This window comes from Polypterus senegalus, chromosome 3 (genome assembly GCF_016835505.1).
Source record: "Polypterus senegalus isolate Bchr_013 chromosome 3, ASM1683550v1, whole genome shotgun sequence".
In the NCBI taxonomy this organism is placed as follows: Eukaryota; Metazoa; Chordata; class Cladistia; order Polypteriformes; family Polypteridae; genus Polypterus; species Polypterus senegalus.
The window spans coordinates 67,472,185-67,492,005 of NC_053156.1; the positions used below are offsets into that span (position 1 = coordinate 67,472,185).

The following is a 19,821-nucleotide window of genomic DNA, read 5'->3' on the forward strand; positions in this document are numbered from 1 at the left end:
ATTAAAATAGCCTGTACCACACTTCTAGCACGTAGATTTATTTTGCTTAACTAGAAGAATCCCAACCCTCCTCTTATAGCTCAGTGCAAAGAACATGCATCAAATAATAGATACACAAGTAACACACAACATGCAGTAGCTTTTGAGTTGGTGGATGACGTGTTCCAAAACATGCAATTATGTGTATTAATCACATTTTTTGACTCCTACTTTAAAATCAACTTCCTTAAGCAACTTCAGGTGAATCCCACCTAGGGCTGTTCGATATAACGATATATATCGGATGACAATATGAAAACGTCTATCGCTGCACATTACGCTATCGTTTGTTTCGTGGTGTCGCAAAATAAACTGTTTACGGCAATATTTTTTTCATTGTTTTGATGGCCACCACGTGGATGCAGACACACTAGCATGGCTGATGAAGATGAGGCAACACCAGATAGCTCCACACAGAAGGACCTTGTTCCTAAACGAGGGGCTACCTCTGTAGTATGGAGATGGTTTGGATTTGAAGAGTCTGACACGGACCAGAAAATGGTACTGTGCAAATTATGCTGCAAACCGATCGCTACCACAGACTCCAACACAACAAACCTCTTCTACCACCTCCGCAAAAAGCACGTGAGCGAGCATGCAGAGAGTTTACAACTGAGAGGCAGGCCACGTAGGATATTACAGTTGTAAAGGTACTATTTAAACAAGCATGTTAAAAGCTTGGAAGATTAATTGCTACCAAAACAATTTGCTTAAGGCATAATTTTCCCTGCAGCGTTTGCTGTCAGCGTTAATCTTGTTAAAATTACGTTTACGCCACAACTGCAATAACACGGCAAATCTCCGTTAACGAGTTACCGCGGATGGCCCCGTGCTTGGGGCTGGGCGGCATCAACACGCTTAGCGCCGTCCAGTCCCACGCGACGGGCGATCAGCTGTAACTCATTAACAGAGATTTGCCACACTACGATGTGCAAATTAACATTTTACTAGAATGTAGCCTAAAAAATATTATATTTAATATTATATATTTAATATATTTTTGTCGTAAGCCTTATTGCTGCTACAGTTTGAAGTACAATGTTTACATTTGGTTTTGACAGTTAATGTTAAATGTTATTTATTTTGTTTAAAGGGTTTATTGGCCTTATATAGTTTAGTTGTTAGTGCTTTGATCCTTTTTATATTTAATATATGTTGTGAGAGTTATTGCTGCTACAGTTCACATTTTGTTTATGTCAGGCATTTTATATAGCAGTATTTTATATTGGGCCTTTAGTAATTTGTTTTTGAAAAGTGTTTTATATTTGATACATTAACATTTTATGTTAACATTCTAAGTCAAACATTTGCTCAAATGTTCTAAATAAAAGAACAGAAATAATTACAAGTTGAGTACTTCTCATTTTTGATTTTTTAATTTAAATGAAAAAAAAGGAGTGGTGATTATATAAACTATTCACTGAATACAAAGAAAATGTACTATATCGTGATATCGGGATATGAAATGAAATATCGAGATATTAGATTTTGGTCTTATCGCACAGCCCTAATCCCACCCTTCCAATATAAGGCCAGATATCCATTTCTGTACACTTGAAGATTAACCTGGAGAACAGAGATACTGTACAAATATTAGCTAAAACGTCTATACCTCACCTGTGCACTGGACCTATATTGGTGTTCCAGGAGTCACTTGCTTCAAGGTTCCATGCTCAGTATTGGGGTAGACAGTGGACAATTTTCACTGACAATGAAAGCATTGTCAAGTGTACCTGCGACCTGGAAATCCTACAGCCCGACTTCTGTCCAGCACTAGGAAAACATCCTTGCATAGAGTTCTTCTTTGGTAAACCTTGACAAATTTGAACAAAATTTTCTATATTATATAAAGAGCACACATAGTGAGGTATGTTTTATGCTGAGGAATGAGAAAACTACAAGCTTTTTATCCATCCATCCATCCATCCTCTTCTGCTTATCCGAGGTCGGGTCGCGGGGGCAGCAGCTTAAGCAGAGAGGCCCAGACTTCCCTCTCCCCGGCCACTTCTTCCAGCTCTTCCGGGAGAATCCCAAAGGCGTTCCCAGGCCAGCCGGGAGACATAGTCCCTCCAGTGTGTCCTGGGTCTTCCCCGGGCCTCCTCCCGTTGGACGTGCCGAACACCTCACCAGGGAGGCGTCCAGGAGGCATCCTGATCAGATGCCCGAGCCACCTCATCTGACTCCTCTCGATGCGGAGGAGCAGCGGCTCTACTCTGAGCCCCTCCCGGATGACTGAGCTTCTCACCCTATCTTTAAGGGAAAGCCCAGACACCCTGCGGAGGAAACTCATTTCAGCCGCTTGTATTCGCGATCTCGTTCTTTCGGTCACTACCCATAGCTCATGACCATAGGTGAGGGTAGGAGCGTAGATCGACTGGTAAATTGAGAGCTTTGCCTTACGGCTCAGCTCCTTTTTCACCACGACAGACCGATGCAGAGCCTGCATCACTGCAGATGCCGCACCGATCCGCCTGTCGATCTCACGCTCCATTCTTCCCTCACTCGTGAACAAGACCCCGAGATACTTGAACTCCTCCACTTGGGGCAGGATCTCTCCCCCATCCCTGAGAGGGCACTCCTCCCTTTTCCGGCTGAGGACCATGCTCTCGGTTTTGGAGGTGCTGATTCTCATCCCAGCCGCTTCACACTCAGCTGCGAACCGATCCAGAGAGAGCTGAAGATCACGGCCTGATGAAGCAAACAGGACAACATCATCTGCAAAAGCCAGTGACCCAATCCTGAGTCCACCAAACCGGACCCCTTCAACACCCTGGCTGCGCTTAGAAATTCTGTCCATAAAAGTTATGAACAGAATCGGTGACAAAGGGCAGCCCTGGCGAGTCCAACTCTCACTGGAAACGGGCTCGACTTACTGCCGCAATGCGGACCAAGCTCTGACACCGTTGTACAGAGACCGAACAGCTCTTATCAGGGGTCCGTACCCCATACTCCCGAGCACCCCCACAGGATTCCCGAGGGACACGGTGAATGCCTTTTCCAAGTCCACAAAACACATGTAGACCGGTCGGGCAAACTCCCATGCACCCTCCAGGACTCTGCTAAGGGTGAAGAGCTGGTCCACTGTTCCGACCAGGACTAAAACCACACTGTTCCTCCTGAATCCGAGGTTCACTATCCGACGGACCCTCCTCTCCAGAACCCCGAATAGACTTTTCCAGGGAGGCTGAGGAGTGTGATCCCTCTATAGTTGGAACACACCCTCCGGTCCCCTTTTAAAGAGGGGACCACCACCCCGGTCTGCCAATCCAGAGGCACTGTCCCGATGTCCATGCGATGTTGCAGAGGCGTGTCAACCAAGACAGTCCTACAACATCCAGAGCCTTAAGGAACTCCGGCGATCTCATCCACCCCGGGGCCCTGCCACCAAGGAGTTTTTTGACCACCTCGGTGACTTCAGTCCCAGAGATGGGAGAGCCCACCTCAGAGTCCCCAGGCTCTGCTTCCTCATTGGAAGGCATGTTAGTGGGATTGAGGAGGTCTTGAAGTACTCCTCCCACCGACCCACAACGTCCCGAAGTCGAGGTCAGCAGCGCACCATCCCCACCATATACGGTGTTGACACTGCACTGCTTCCCCTCCTGAGGCGCCGGACGGTGGACCAGAATCTCCTCGAAGCCGTCCAAAGTCGTTCTCCATGGCCTCTCCAAACTCCTCCCATGCCCGAGTTTTGCCTCAGCAACAACCGCAGCGTTCGCTTGGCCTGCGGTACCTATCAGCTGCCTCCAGAGACCCACAGGACAAAAAGTCCTATAGGACTCCTTCTTCAGCTTGACGGCATCCCTCACGCGGTGTCCACCAACGGGTTCGGGATTGCCGCCACGACAGGCACCGACCACCTTGCGGCCACAGCTCCGGTCAGCCGCCTCAACAATAGAGGCACGGAACATGGCCCATTCGACTCAATGTCCCCACCTCCCTCGGGGCGTGGTTGAAGTTCTGCCGGATGTGGGAGTTGAAGCTACTTCTGACAGGGGACTCTGCCAGCCGTTCCCAGCAGACCCTCACAACACGCTTGGGCCTACCAGGTCTGACCGGCATCTTCCCCCACCATCGAAGCCAACTCACCACCAGGTGGTGATCAGTTGACAGCTCCGCCCCTCTCTTCACCCGAGTGTCCAAGACATATGGCCGCAAGTCCAATGACACGACCACAAAGTCGATCATCGACCTGAGGCCTAGGGTGTCCTGGTGCCAAGTGCACATATGAACACCCTTATCGTTATGGACAATCCATGACGAGCACAGAAGTCCAATAACAAAACACCGCTGGGTTCAGATCGGGGCCATTCCTCCCAATCACGCCCTTCCAGGTCTCACTGTCATTGCCCACGTGAGCATTGAAGTCTCCCAGCAAAACGAGGGAATCCCAGAAGGTATGCCCTCTAGCAACCCTCCAGAGACTCCAAAAGGGTGGATACTCCAAACTGCTGTTCGGCGCATACGCACAAACAACAGTCAGGACCCTTCCCCCCACCCGAAGGGGAGGGAGGCCACCCTCTCGTCCACGGGGTAAACCCCAATGCACAGGCTCCAAGTCGGGGCAATAAGTATGCCCACACCTGCTCGGCGCCTCACCGGGGCAACTCCAGAGTGGTAGAGAGTTCAGCCCTTCTCAAGGAGATTGGTTCCAGAGTCCAAGCTGTGCTTCGAGGTGAGTCCCACTATATCTAGCCAGAACCTCTCGACCTTGCGCACTAGCTCAGGCTCCTTCCCTTCAGAGAGGTGACATTCCACGCCCCAAGAGCCAGTTTCTGTAGCCGAGGATCAGACCGCCAAGGTCCCGCCTTGCCACCACCCAACTCACACTGCACCCAACCTCCTTGGCCCCTCCCATAGGTGGTGAGCCCATGGGGAGGAGGACCCACGTTACCTCTTCGGGATGTGCCCGGCCGAGCCCCATGGGTTTAGGCCCTGCCACCAGGCGCTCGCCATCGAGCCCCACCTCCAGGCCTGGCTCCAGAGGGGCCCGGTGACCAGCGTCCGGCAAGGGAAAGCGTCGTCCAAGGTTTTTATTCTTCATTAGAGGTTTATTGGACCGCTCTTTGTCTCATCCCTCACCTAGGACCAGTTTGCCTTGGGTGGCCCTACCAGGGGCATAAAGCCCCGGACAACATAGCTCCTAGGATCATTGGGACATGCAAACCCCTCCACCACGATAAGGTGACGGTTCAAGGAGGAGAGCTTTTTTTTGCTTTTTTTTTTATTGTATTAGAAATATTTCATTCTTATTATTTTTAAATATATAGTACACAATTATTTTTCTCAAAAGAAGATAAGGTGTCAAAATGATTGTTTCTATTGTGTCTAATATGTTGTGTAACTTCCTATAGCATGGATAACAGCAGGCATCTTTTCCTATATTGTATCGTAAGACGAGAAATAACAAGAAGAAGTATTTGAAACATTCATTTGCATGGAAATATTTCACATCCTGGAAGTTCTTTGGTTTTTCCTCTCAATTTCATCACAGGTTTCATTTTGGTTTAGGTCCTAGTATTAGTGCGGCCTTACAAAAACATTGTATTTTGTTTTCAGTCAACCATGGTGTTGGTTGCAAAAGTTTTAGTCAGAATATCCTAATAACTGGCAGGGTTAAAAAATGATACTGAATGTTAGGCTCTAATATATTTAAAGACAATTTAAAATTGGCATCCAAATTGAGTGCTGTTCTCAATAAATACTTGATTTTATGTATTTAAACATATAAGTATCTAATACTGATTTGAAAATACAGATGGAGGCATTAGAACTAAAATATCTAATGTCCTGTAATTGTGGCTGAAAAATATGTCCGGACTTTCAGACAGATGTTCTGTTTTCCACAGATGATTATTACTATTTCTCATTATAAACATTAAATACAGCAAGGAAACACTTGTATCTAATTATTTTTAATAACATTAACAAAAAGCAACAATTAAATAAGCTAACAAATAATAAAAATAAATAAACACAAAATGGAATTTTCAATAAAAAGTAGTTTCTTTGAATAAATAAAGAAGAAACAGGAATTTACTAGGGCTGTCAAAGTTGACGTTAACACATGATTCACTTTCAATGGTGTAACACATTATTTTTCCTTAATCTTGTTGACACCCCTTGCTTTGCAAGGCTGCGGTTCTCATGGCCCTGAGGAGGTTGACACTATTAAACAAAAACAATATACATTTTAAAGATTGTCTTTAAATTGCCTAGTTTTTTACTAAATATACAGGTAACCAGAACTTGAAGTGGGCCGGTAGGTAACCTATATGTTAACTGGCAGTTAATGTATGCATACTTGTGCTTTTCACAATGTAGGAGGAGAATGAAGAAGCTGACCCCAAGAAGACCCCCCCAAGTCTCCATGCTCAGCTATGCTTTAGTTCTACTGCTCTCTCTCACTGTGCTCCTGCTAATAATATAAATATACTAATCATACAAATTTAAGAACAGAGTTGAATTTTAACAATCATTAAAAATAAAATAAAGTTATCCATAATTTAATATGTAGCACATTATTAATATTAATATTTATCCTCCACAGAAAGCAACTGTTTCAGATAGTTTCCAGAGATGCCTGTGTTTGGTAGCCCTCATCCTTCCTTTAAAAATAAATCCAGTAATAGGCTGAAGTCAGAAGTAAAATTGTACTTAATGAACAAGAACCTTCATTGACAATAAAAAACTGTATTAAATATAATGACAAACTTCACAATTGACTTTTAGTTATTTTCCTCTTTTTTTGGCCTAGAGCTATATTTAATTAAAAGTTATTTTTTTCAGATTTTTATTTTGCGCCCTCCCCCACCATAATCTATCTACTATAGAGAAGGAGAAAAAGCTTTAGATTTGTCAAAAATTTTGGTCTCTGGTTTTCAACAGATTTTGACGTTTTAAGGTCCCCTGATTCCAGAAACATGGATATCTCAATGATGGGTGTGTGTTTGTCTATGTGTGTGTGTTTGTAACAGTTTCTTGAGGGCAGTCTAGAGCTAAAGCGGCTGGGCGGAAAAATACCAAACTCGAAACATAAGCCTGTTAGGAGATGCTGATGTGCTGATTAATTTTTGAGCCAAATCGTTCAAGAGAAAGAGGAACCCTCAAATACCATCATTCTGCAATTACTTATGAATTCTTCTCTTCAATTGCTATTGTAGTGACCTATTTTATGATCAGAAAGATCGGCATCAGAGCGGTAAATTATTACTGAAATGTTATTGAATAGTTTGGGTAACTTGGTTCTTAGGGTGCAAAGCCTACCGGTGCTCACATACAAATTTTTTGATATGTAGCCGTATAATTAAAAAACAGAAACTTTAGGCTTTTCTATTTTATTCCTTATCGAACCATGCTACTGTTCTTAGATTGAAAAAATCATTAATTAAAAAGCATTTGATGTGCATCTTCATAATATCCCCAAATGCAAAATTAGGGGGAGTGGTGGGAATTAAGAAATCTCACTTTTAGTTGTGCCTAGTAAAAGTTCAGTACTTAACAATTTGAGACAGAAAGAAAAATGTGGATACTTCAAAGTATTTCAGTTCCTAGAGGTGTTACACCAAGAAAAAAAGGTAGAAAACCTCATGCCTGGAGTTAATACACAATGTTTAATTGCATATGTGTTAACAGTGTGCTGTAATTAAGCATTTGCTTTGATTAACAGGTCTACTATTATACAAAATCATACAGTGCGACTACTATAAGCAGTAACTGAGATCCAATATCGTAATCTACTTTACAGCACTGGCTTCATATTTGTGGGGTCCTTGGCTTAAACTGTGGAATCCCCTGGTCTAAGCTGTTCCGTTAACCATGGCTAAAAAAGATGAAATTTATTATAGATATTTTTTATTTAAAACTCTCCCAGATAAACAGATAGATTTAAAACTGTCCCAGATGGCAAGATATTTTATTTGCCAGTACTCTCGTGTATCTATCTATCTATCTATCTATCTATACTGTGGTGTGGTGTGCTGCTTTAGCATGAAGAAGAGGGATGCTGATTGTATTAACAAGCTGATCAGGTGAGCAGGATCTGTGGTTGAAATAGACCATATGGTGACAATGGCAGAGAGTAGGACAAGCACGAGACAAGCTGCTATCTATTATGGGCAACGAACAGCACCTTCTATGCACCACAGTAGTTAAGCAGAGGAGTTTGTTTAGTGGAAGGCTGCTATCACAGGACTTCAGTATGGACAGATACAAGAGATCTTTTGTCTTCAGAGCCATTAGACTCTTTAACTCTTTACAACAGGGGTAGGGGATGGCTAAGCTCTGAATCTGACACTCCTTCTCTGCTTATAAGCTATATTAGATGTATTAACCATGCACTACTTACATCTGCTATCTCACTACTTGGTCATTGTATAACACTTTTTTTTTTTTGTTCTTATTACCCTATCAGGATAAGCCAAGTCACTTTATTTTACTTTACTTTGTCATTAAGTCACTTTAGTATCTGTCACTTTGACTTTGATATTATGTGCCAACTGTCACTTTGGTAGTACTGTAGTATTATTTGCACTATTCTCACTACACTTCTGTAGCATTATTATATGTACCATTTAGTGTACTGTGATTGCATTATTTGTAATTGTTGTGTAGTAAGTGTACTTAAATGTTTGTATTTAACTTGGTATAATTAATTCTTGACTACTGGTATTTGAGTTTCTGTTGGGATCAATAAAGTATCTATCTATCTATCTATCTATCTATCTATCTATCTATCTATCTATCTATCTATCTATCTATCTATCTATCTATCTATCTATCGACAACATTGTCAATACTAGTAAATGTAGTGCAGGGACACATGGCTGTGCCCGCGTATTAGTAAAAAAGGACAGTGAGGAGGGCCCTGCCCAGCTTCCCACTCCTGACATCATACTTCCCCCTCCCCTCGGCCCGCAGTCTTGGATTAGCGCAAATATATTGCTCCTGCAAGCATACATGTTAAGAAACATTAAGTGCAGAGCTAAACACTCAGTGCATTTGATTAGGCTTACTGGTAATTCTGAATTGCCCCTTATGTACACTATATTAGTTTGTATGTGACCTGTGGGACCTGTGAAGATTCTATATGATTCTGTAGTTCTCTTTGTTAATAAAAACTTTTGAAGGTTTGTGTAAAATCAAGTTAGACAACAAATATGCTAACTGAAATGTATTGTGCATAATACAACACTGACACAAATGACTGGAAGATCCAGTATGACAAGTCTTTCATTATCTGTGAAAGTTTATCTTAAACCTCATGTGTTTTCTCTACCAGATATCCAGAATTGACAACTGTGTCATCTGTAAAATCCAGTCTACCATTTGTTAAATGGATTATACTGGATATATAGAAGGTTTTAATTTCTATGCTACACAAGTTTTTACAGATGTGTATTCGCTCTAAATGATCTTTTACACTTGATGTATATTAAACATTTATGTTGTCATTGAATTAATGCCCAGTTTTGTTGCTATTCTGTATGCTATGCCTAAGTCAACAAACATACTCCAGTATAAAAAAGTTTATCTATAATAATAAAAGGCAAAGCCCTCACTGACTGACTGACTGACTGACTGACTGACTGACTCATCACTAATTCTCCAACTTCCCGTGTAGGTAGAAAGCTGAAATTTGGCAGGCTTATTCCTTACAGCTTACTTACAAAAGTTAAGCAGGTTTCATTTCGAAATTCTACACGTACGATCATAACGGTCGATAACGGTCGACAATGTCCGCCATGTTGAACTTTCTTATTTATGGCCCCATCTTCACGAAAATTGGTAGGCGGCTTCCCTGCTCTAACCGAAACCGATGTACTTACTTATTTTGATGGTATGACGCCACTGTCGGCCTCCATATTGAACTTTCCAACGTCGCCAATTTCAAACTTCCAGTGTAGGTAGAAGGCTGACCCCATCTTCATGAAATTTGGTAGGTGGCTTCCCTGCGCTAACCAAAACCAATGTACGTACTTATTTCGGTGGTATGACGCCACTGTCGGCCGCCATATTGAATTTTCCAAACATCACTAATTCTCCAACTTCCCATGTAGGTAGAAGGCTGAAATTTGGCAGGCTTATTCCTTACAGCTTACTTACAAAAGTTAAGCAGGTTTCATTTCGAAATTCTACGCGTAACGGTCATAATGATCAACAACGTCCGCCATATTGAACTTTCTTATTCATGGCCCCATCTTCACAAAATTTGGTAGGCGGCTTCCCTGCGCTAACCGAAACCGATGTACTTACTTATTTCGATGGTATGACTCCACTGTCAGCCGCCATATTGAACTTTCCAACGTCACTAATTTTCCATCTTCCCGTGTAGGTAGAAGGCTGAAATTTGGTACTTATTTCGGTGGTATGATGCCACTGTCAGCCACCATATTGAGCTTTTAAAGGAAACCGATGTCCGTGCTTATTTCATTGGTATGACACCACTATCGGCCGCCATATTGAACTTTCCAACGTCACTAATTCTCCAACTTCCCATGTAGGTAGAAGGCTGAAATTTGGCAGGCCCATTCCTTACAGCTTACTTACAACAATTAAGCAGGTTTCATTTTGAAATTCTACGCGTAACGGTCATAACGGTCAACAATGTCCACCAAATTTAACTTTCTTATTTACGGCCCCATCTTCACGAAATTTGGTAGGTGGCTTCCCTGAGCTAACCGAAACCAATGTACGTACTTATTTTGGTGGTATGACGCCACTGTCAGCCGCCATATTGAATTTTCCAAAATCACTAATTCTCCAACTTCCCGTATAGGTAGAAGGCTGAAATTTGGCAGGCTCATTCCTTACAGCTTACTTACAAAAGTTAAGCAGGTTTCATTTTGAAATTCTACGCGTAATGGTCATAACGGTCAACAACGTCCACCATGTTGAACTTTCTTATTTATGGCCCCATCTTTTCGAAATTTGGTAGGCGGGTTCCCTGCACTAACCGAAACCAATGTACGTACTTATTTCGGTGGTATGATGCCACTGTCGTCCGCCATATTGAACTTTTCAACAGTCTTTGTTACTTATGGGCCCATCTTCAAGAAATTTGGTACATGGATTCCCAACGCTAACTGAATCCTACTTACGTACATATATACGTCCATAGCCTGCAGATCGGTCACCGTGTGAGGCGGCGTTGGGTCCCTCATCCCAACACCTCCCACGTTGTTGGCTGCCTGCCTATATAAGGCCGTCCGTCGCTCCAGTCTCTACATTCCCTTCCTTGCTTCGCCACGGGATTCACGTCTCCCTACTGATAACATTGTGTCTTATGTATTGAATGACTGGGACAGGTTCAAGGTGTGGACTGATGACGGTACAGGAGATAATTATACTACACAGGAGCACTATAAGAGTGAAATGCTTAAGCCCTTCGCCTATGGTTCTGCATGTGAGTTGATGGCTGCCGCTGAATTGTTCGGTTGTCGCTTTCAAGTGTACCGAAATGGACAAATATTTTACACCTTTTGACAACCGCCAATGCCTCTTAAACATCTTAGATTCACAGGTGACGATTTCAGTAGTGGACACTTTGATGTTTATGAATGTTTAAACTCTCAAAAGCTGGATGTGATTTTATCGCTGAAACTGGTTGTGTGCTTACAACGCTTGACAGATGCCGAATGTCACTTCAATACAACAAATCCTGCAAATACTGTCATAATTGAAACAAACCTTGAAACTCAAACCGATTATGACAGCAGCAATCCAAGCTGTGAGATTTGAGACAAGATTACTGTTCACATGGCCAACCGTAAGTTGCATGCTCAAGAGTAAGCTCAGCGCACAGCTTGGTCATGTTACAACTGGAGGGCCGAACTAACAACATGGTATACAAAGAGATCCTTAACAAATAATTATTGGTATATTTTCCCTCAGTTTAAAAAGGTTAAATTTTCTTCTTAATAAAAATTTAATGCAGTACTTTGCAGCTGCGAAGCGCGGGTATTTTGCTAGTTACAGATAAAACACAATTGAAGATGAACAAACCAGATTCAATAAGTACAAATATGTTATCCAAACATTCAGCCTTTCTGAACAGGACTTGAGTCCTCTGCCAGGTACAAAAATGTTTCATCTACCAAGTACTGCACATGCACTCCCTGTCTCACCTTCTCTCACTGTCTCTGCCTTTTATCTTCCTGAGCCTTATTTTTGTGCCAGTGAGCACATACACCATCACTTTCTGGCTCTGTACTTGCTTAGTATGCTGAAGGTGGGTTTACACCTTCTAATGGGATCACACAGTCAAAACTTGGAATAATTTCTGGAGTCTGGGGTGAACCTTCTTTGGCTATGGGGATATCATTCTTGATTTACCTCATGCAACTGATTGCACCTGACTGAATATTTATTAGATCTTGAAAGACCAGGGGCCTCATGTTTAACGCCGTGTGTAGATTCATCCTAAAACATGGTGTACGGATAAAAACTGAAATGTGTGTACGCACAAAAAAAAATATCAGATGCATACATCTGTGCATATGCCAACTTCCATGTTCTTCTGCTACATAAATCCTGGTCAACGTGAAATGTAACGCACATGGACATGCTTGCTGCCCCACCCCGACTCCTCCCAGAATTACACATCTTTGAATATGCAAATCAATATAAATAGCCCTTTGAGTTAAGTGTTCTATGAAAAGACAATGGCAAAAGCACAGGGAAAATGGAAGAATTTCAGCAAATACCAAGTGGAGGCAAGGAAAAGCGTATAGTTTGTTGGTTTAAGCAGTGGTATAAACAACAACAGGGAGTTGATCAAGTGACTACAGTGGCGGAGAAACTCAAAAGTTAAAGTTCAGAAAGTTGCACAGTTCTGAAATAAAAAAGGAAGTGATCAGATATCAAAGTTGGCCTGAAAAGGTGAGTCATAGCTCACCATTGTGAGTGTCATATGGAAACATATTAGGTTACAGTGGAGAAAAAGTTCAAAATGTTAACTTTAATCTCGAAATTTCCACTTTACTCCCATAGTTTATTTTGTCATTGCAGTAGAACGTCATAAACTTCATCTTAAAATCATTTCACTTACTTGTTTCTCAAATCTCATCGTAACTAAAGTAGCATGTTAATTACTTCATATTCTATGCATTCTTCTATGTACTCTATGTGTGTGAATCACTACATGCTTCTTAAACGGGCTTTCTCTTATGCTGACAGGACACAGCATACATTACATTCATGATATTACAGCTCTCTGAACAATTTTAATACTAAGAAATGTACTTGACATCATTTTCATGATGATAGGAATTAAAGCATGTATAACACATTGGGGCACAATGGCACAGTGGTAGCAACAAGCTGGCGCCCTGTCCAGAGATTGTTCATGCCTCCCGCAAGATACTTACCTCTCCTTGCGCGACCCTCAATGAAATAATTTATTGCAGCAGTACTATCTCTTTCAAATGTACTAACTTCCAATTCCTGTCCTTCCTTTTACTTTCTCCAAGTAACCAATCGCCACACAATCAGCTCTGTAATAAATGTCGAGCCATCTGTAAGCTTAGAATGCCAATTCTTGAAAACTTTTAAGGAACATTAAAATGTCTTTGTAGTACATCTTTAATTATTCCATCCATCTATCCATCCAGGGTTGCCCGAATCCCAGCAAGCGTACAGCGTGAGGCAGGAACAATCCCTGAACGGGGCACATTTAATTATTAACAGTATACATTATTTAAATGAAGGTAAAAATGTATCCGTATAATGTAATATACATACTTTACTGCATTTCATCTTAAAAATGATATCAAAAGCTCCAAGAAGATAGCACTTGGAAATCTAAATTGACTTAGAAGCCACTCATCATTATATGTAAATACAAGCTTTCTTCTATTGAATTGAGTTAAATTTCTTGTTATTGTTATTGCGTGGTACAATGAGATTCAATATGCAAATCCTCCTACTTATTTTCCTATAAAATGATAAAATAATACAATAAAAAAAATTAAAAATATACAATATGAAAGCATAAGTACAATTTACACATACATATAGTGCAGATAGTCAAATGGTTCATAAAGTGGCTTAGGTTGTGCAATATTACAGTTGTGGTGCAAATTTACAATGAGGTAATTGTACTTAGTGGCATGATTGAGTGAGTTTAGAGCTTTTGGGATGAAACTGTTTCCGAACCGCGAGGTCGCTACAGGGAAGACGAAAGCATTTGCTGTATGGAAGAAGTTCAGATAGACTGTGTACTTGGGTGAGGCAGCGTGTGCTAGATGCTGTATGCCGATAATCCTTTTTCCAGTCAGCTGCGTATGTAATGGATTGAGCTGGCATGAGAATGTGTGTGGCTTTACGCTTAAGTTTAGTTTTTATACATCATGATTTGAGCATTGATGAATACATGTAAGTTGAATAATATTTTTTAAATGTGGGATGTTTAAAACCTTTAGGAATAAGTTGAAATGTAACAAATTATAATTTGGCATTCTTCAAAGCAAGCACTGGATCAACCTGACCTGGGGTTATTATATCACTAAGGCTGTGATTGAACCTATTGGTAACAATTAAATACAAACTTCAGAGGGGATACCCATTGCCTTTTTTGGAGCAGAACATGTAGTTATTATGTTTTCATATCAAAAATGTGTGTTGGCTTGACTGAACAACTGCATTTCTTTTATTTATTTATTTATAGGTTGTGGTACCCTGCTGATACTGGAACAAAATGAAGCTGGAATACACCTGTTCAGAAGGTACTTGCTTTGTTTTTATTTATTATTTATGTCAATTAAAGCGGCATAATCAAATCGACAGATTGGTAGCTTATAGGCATTAACATCTGACTAAAGGGAGCTGCAAAAAACTTGAAATAAGTAAAAACCTTTTAATCACTTGTTTGTTTCAATATTAAATTATAAGAAATGATAAATGGCAAAAATAATAGCTAAAGTGATAGTGTGAGTTATTTGTATTGATTTTAATTACAGTTTTAAAAGATAATAGTCCTGGTCAGTATAGAAGGTTGTGAAAGATGTTCCTGTCCACTCCAGAACCTGGGGAAAAGAAATATTGATATTTAGTTGAATTCCATTTGTAGCATCCCTAGTAAGTGCAGGCCTGGGAGATACTACAAAGTTCTCACTGGGAAAAGCTCTGCTGACACAGGCTAACCTTTATGCTCCCAGGTGCACCAACAGTAATTTTATGGCCATTTATTTTTTTCCTCTTTTCTTAACATGCTCACTTATAACATATACTGTCTATTTTTGTTAGTTTTTTTTTATTGATAACTTGTTACAAGCATAAATTGTATGTCTTCAGTGTCCACTTGCCTTTCCAAAATTGCTCCAGTAGTTCAAGATTTCCTTTCCAAAATTGCTCCAGTAGTTCAAGATTGCCCAGAGTACTGCCTGACGGAAGCCCTTCTAGGTCAAATGGAAGTCTATTAAAGTAGGGGTAGCATTCCCTTTCAGCTGTCCCTGGTGGCACCTAAGAACCCCAACAAGGCTGTCCCATGGTACTCGAATTCCCTACATGCCTTGCAGGTATTTATGCAGGTACTGTAGAACAGGGAGGCTGACACCAGTTGTGTCCAGGGAGCAAATAATCTATACAGGTTGCCTCCCACTGTTTCTCCTTTGTACTGGTCTCCCAGCTGGTCAGGGAACCTTGAACCATCCTGGCCATGATGCCAACTCATGCTTCTTGGTGTCCACAACAATAGATAGACTACTTTATTGTGACCCTTCACAGTCATCAAAGTGAAAAAACATTTGAAGCACACACTTTTTAAAGCTTTTGTTGCTATTAAATGTATATAGTTTGAAATGCTCATTTAATATGGAAATCTGGATTAAATAAAAGAAAAAAATACTGTGGAAATATCAGAATATTGTTGATGTTCCAAAAATCTCAGAGAAATGAGGTTACACACTAGCTTGGTCTGCAATACACAGAATAGAAATTAAATCCTGCAGTACCTCCTTTATATTCCCTGCTTTGTACACCAGAAAATATAATGGTATCGTCAATATACTAACAACCCAATTGTCCTTCATTTACTCAGAATATGGAACTAATGTAGGAAGCACTTCAAGTTAGAGAATATTTTATCTGTGGAACCTCTACATGATAACCACCTTTTCCCACCTTCTTGAATGTACACAGTTTTTAATATTTGGAAAATGTGTGGGATTAAGTCATTTAGAGATTTGTATATAAATGTTGTTGCAGCCTATAAACAATTACACTCTAAATTTAGTTTCCCATCAACACAATTTTTCCACTATCTCCAAATTAGAAACTTTGCTACAAAGTCTGCACAACTTCCTCACCTCCCACCTGTTTCTATTCCAGAAGAGATATTGATCAGTTTTGAAGACTCAAACAGCATTTCTGTAATATATAAAAACATTTTGAAGTCTCTTCCTTTTAAAGATCCCAAGGTACAGTGGGAAAAAAATCTTTTACTCAACATTTCAGAAAAGGGGTGGAAGACAACCTTGCATAGAATTCACTCAGGCTCCATATGTACAAAGTATTCAATTATTCAACTTAAAATTTCATATTGAGCACATCTATCTTGTTGAAAATTGTCCAAAATGTTTCCTGGGCAAGATCTAACCTGCAAATGTTGCAATCAAGCTCCAGCTTCACTAAGCCACATGTTATGGGTATGTACCAAATGAACATCATTCTGGCAAAAAAATTTAAATGCTTATCAGACAGCCTTGGTGTCACAATCACTCTTAATCCATTAACAGTTGTGTTTGGTCTCAGATGGACTTAAAGTGGAAAGGGGCAAATAAATTTGAATTGCCTTTATTTCACTATTAGCACGTAGACTATGACTTAATTGTATGGAATGTTACATGCTTTAAATACCCTACTGATGTGGTTTCAACGATAGAGGAAACTCAGAAACGATGATTTTGTTTTACACAAGTGGTCTCCTAATTTGTATCTCTGAACCAAATGTGTACGTTTACTATGTACGTTCATATTTTGTTGTGAAACCTGAAATTTCTTGATTCTAGATAAACTTAAAAAAGTGTGTCTGCTTAGACCTGCCTTGTTCAAAATGTGCATATTTTAGTGTCATAAACACAACACTACTTGAAGTGAAATTTAGCTTCCTTCTATCAAGCAACAAGCAGAACATTTTGAACCAGTTCAGTATAAATTTGTCATAATTAAGATAAATGAATGCCTTTCAAATAAATATTTTTTTCAGAAATCCAGTATATTTCCATTGTGTTATTGCTTATATTACAAAATGTTCCTTTGGTACTTTAAACAATTCTGTGTTCATTTATCTGGAAAAAAGAATTAGTTTCACGTAAAAAAAATCTAAGATGTAATAGGCAATGGTTGCAGCAGACATCCAGCAGTCATCCTGTGTGCAAATGTTTGGGCTGTGAGATTTTGCTATGAAATGTATGTTTGCCTGTGCCATCATGAATTACTAGTTTTTCTTGATCTTTCAATGGCAGAAGCCTGTATTAACACCACAACCTAGAACAAAGATGGGTAATAACATATTTATAAAAAATAGTGGACTTGTTAAAGGAAAATGCATGAATAATGAAACACAAAATAACAAACCAGCAAATAGAAATTAAAACTATGATGCTTCCCTGTTCTTTAATACACTGATTTTCAGTTGCTGTCTACCTGGTGGGGTGGTGCATCTGTCAAACAACGTCTGTAGACACCTTTCAGAATGTAAATCCCCTGTCCCTGTCCCTCTTCCTCCCACATACAGTACCTGCAAGTTGATCCTTACAGTAACTTGACTGCCCCCTTTCTCCCTAGATTTTAATCTCATAATTAATGAGCTGATGTGGCTTTATACTATAGCCTGGGTATCTATCTAGGGCAATCTCTGGAACCACCTCTGGGGATACTAATACCCCCAGGCAGTCCCTTCACCAGAACTTCCTTTGATGGATCTAGGTCTACCTGCATCCCTGAGCACCAGCATCTATTTAAAGAGACAGAAACTTGGGGTGTTCTTGGTGGACATGCAAATTTTGATCAAATTACATAATTGATAGTCAGCCCTCTTTAATCAGATAACAATAAACAATTTTTACGAAGAGACACCCTGGCTTAATAATATTGAAAGGATAAATTTCCCAGAAAAGGTTTTATTAATGGATTATGCCTATTAGGATTTTTTATCATTAAAATAATACTTCACTTTATTTTTATGTTACATACTCCAGGTAGTTTGTAATTATTTCTGAGAAAAAATCTAAAATATTATTTTTTTATTATGTAGAAAGAAGATAAAAAAAGTTTCTAATAGATCAATAGATCAGAAGTCTATGGTGACCAGTTATGGACAACAATAAACAATACCAAAGTGGCTATGAAAACCTCATAATCCACATGTTTTAATCCACATGTGAAATCGTCATAAAATATTGTTCAAATAGTTAGTTCCAGAAAAAAAATTAAAGCACCCAAGCATCCAAATTGAATACCTTCCTTTTTAGGCAACATTTTAGAATATTTACTTATTTACATAACATTTTTGTTTATGAATCAAGAAAAAAACTATTGTTGCTCACATTGACAGTCAACATGATAGTTTATCTTTGCAAACAAGTGTGAAACTGTGTACATGGAATGTGTAAGTTGATGCTCACTTTGGCATGCCTTCTTTTTGCAGGCTGTTTACCTATGCTAATTTGTAAAATGACTTCTAGTAGGTTGCAATTGTGGATTCTTCTCCCAACATGTTTGGCCATTCTCACCTTCTGTCCTGCCTTGTATGCTTCCTCTCTCCCTTGCACCTCCATGCAAGCCTTTCACCCAGTCAAACTTTGCTATTCATCTTCTCTCATTTAATATTTACAACCAGTGTTCCTGGCAAGAGTTGTGTCTGCCAGACAGATCAGCCCAGCTCCAGATCCCAGCTCATTCTGGTGAATTCCCAGGTGTTCCTTAACAAGCCGAGTGATTTAATCCCTCCATTGTGTTCTGGGTTCTGCCTCAGGGTCTCTGTCCAGTGGGACATTCCAGGAGTAATTCTATACAGTTATCCCTCGCTATATCGCTCTTTGACTTTCGCGGCTTCACTCCATCGCGGATTTTATATGTAAGAATATCTAAATATATATCACAGATTTTTTGCTAGTTTGCGGATTTCTGTGGACAATGGGTCTTTTAATTTATGGTACATGCTTCCTCAGTTGGTTTGCCCAGTTGATTTCATACAAGAGATGCTATTGGCGGATGGCTGAGAAGCTACCCAATCAGAACACGTATTATGTATTAAATAAAACTCAATGATATGCGCTATGCTTCCTGCGTGGTGCTTCGCATACTTAAAAGCTCTAACAGCACCTTTTGATTTTTGATTGTTTGCTTTTCTCTCTCTCTGACATTCTCTGCTCCTGATGGAGGGGCTGTTCGCACACTGGCCTAGAGGATACGGACAATCCTCTAAAAAATGCTGAAAGAATACCATCACATTGCTCCCTTACTTGCGTCTGCCTTGTCGGGTGGTGCTTCGCATACTTAAAATCACCTATTCATTTTTAATTATTTGATTTTTTCTCTCTGTCTCTCTCTCTCTCTCTGGCATTCTCTGCTCCCGACGCACACTCCTTTGAAGAGGAAGATATGGTTGCATTCTTTTAATTGTGATATGGAACTATCATCTCTGTCTTGTCATGGAGCACAGTTTAAACTTTTGAAAAAGAGACAAATGTTTGTTTGCAGTGTTTTAAAATCCCTGTCTCTACAACCTCCTGTGTTTCTCTGCAAATCTGTGACCCAAGCGTGACAATATAAAAATAACAATAT

General features: G+C 40.2%; 1 protein-coding gene across 1 annotated transcript in view; it reads left to right on the forward strand.

Moving 5' to 3' along the window:
* The window catches only part of pex7 (peroxisomal biogenesis factor 7), a 206,850-nt gene that overhangs the window by 8,842 nt on the left and 178,187 nt on the right, over positions 1 to 19,821 (forward strand). The window contains exon 2 of the mRNA XM_039747436.1: positions 14,702 to 14,759. Coding sequence (XP_039603370.1) covers positions 14,702 to 14,759 — 58 coding nt within the window. The remainder of the gene's footprint in view (positions 1 to 14,701; positions 14,760 to 19,821) is intronic.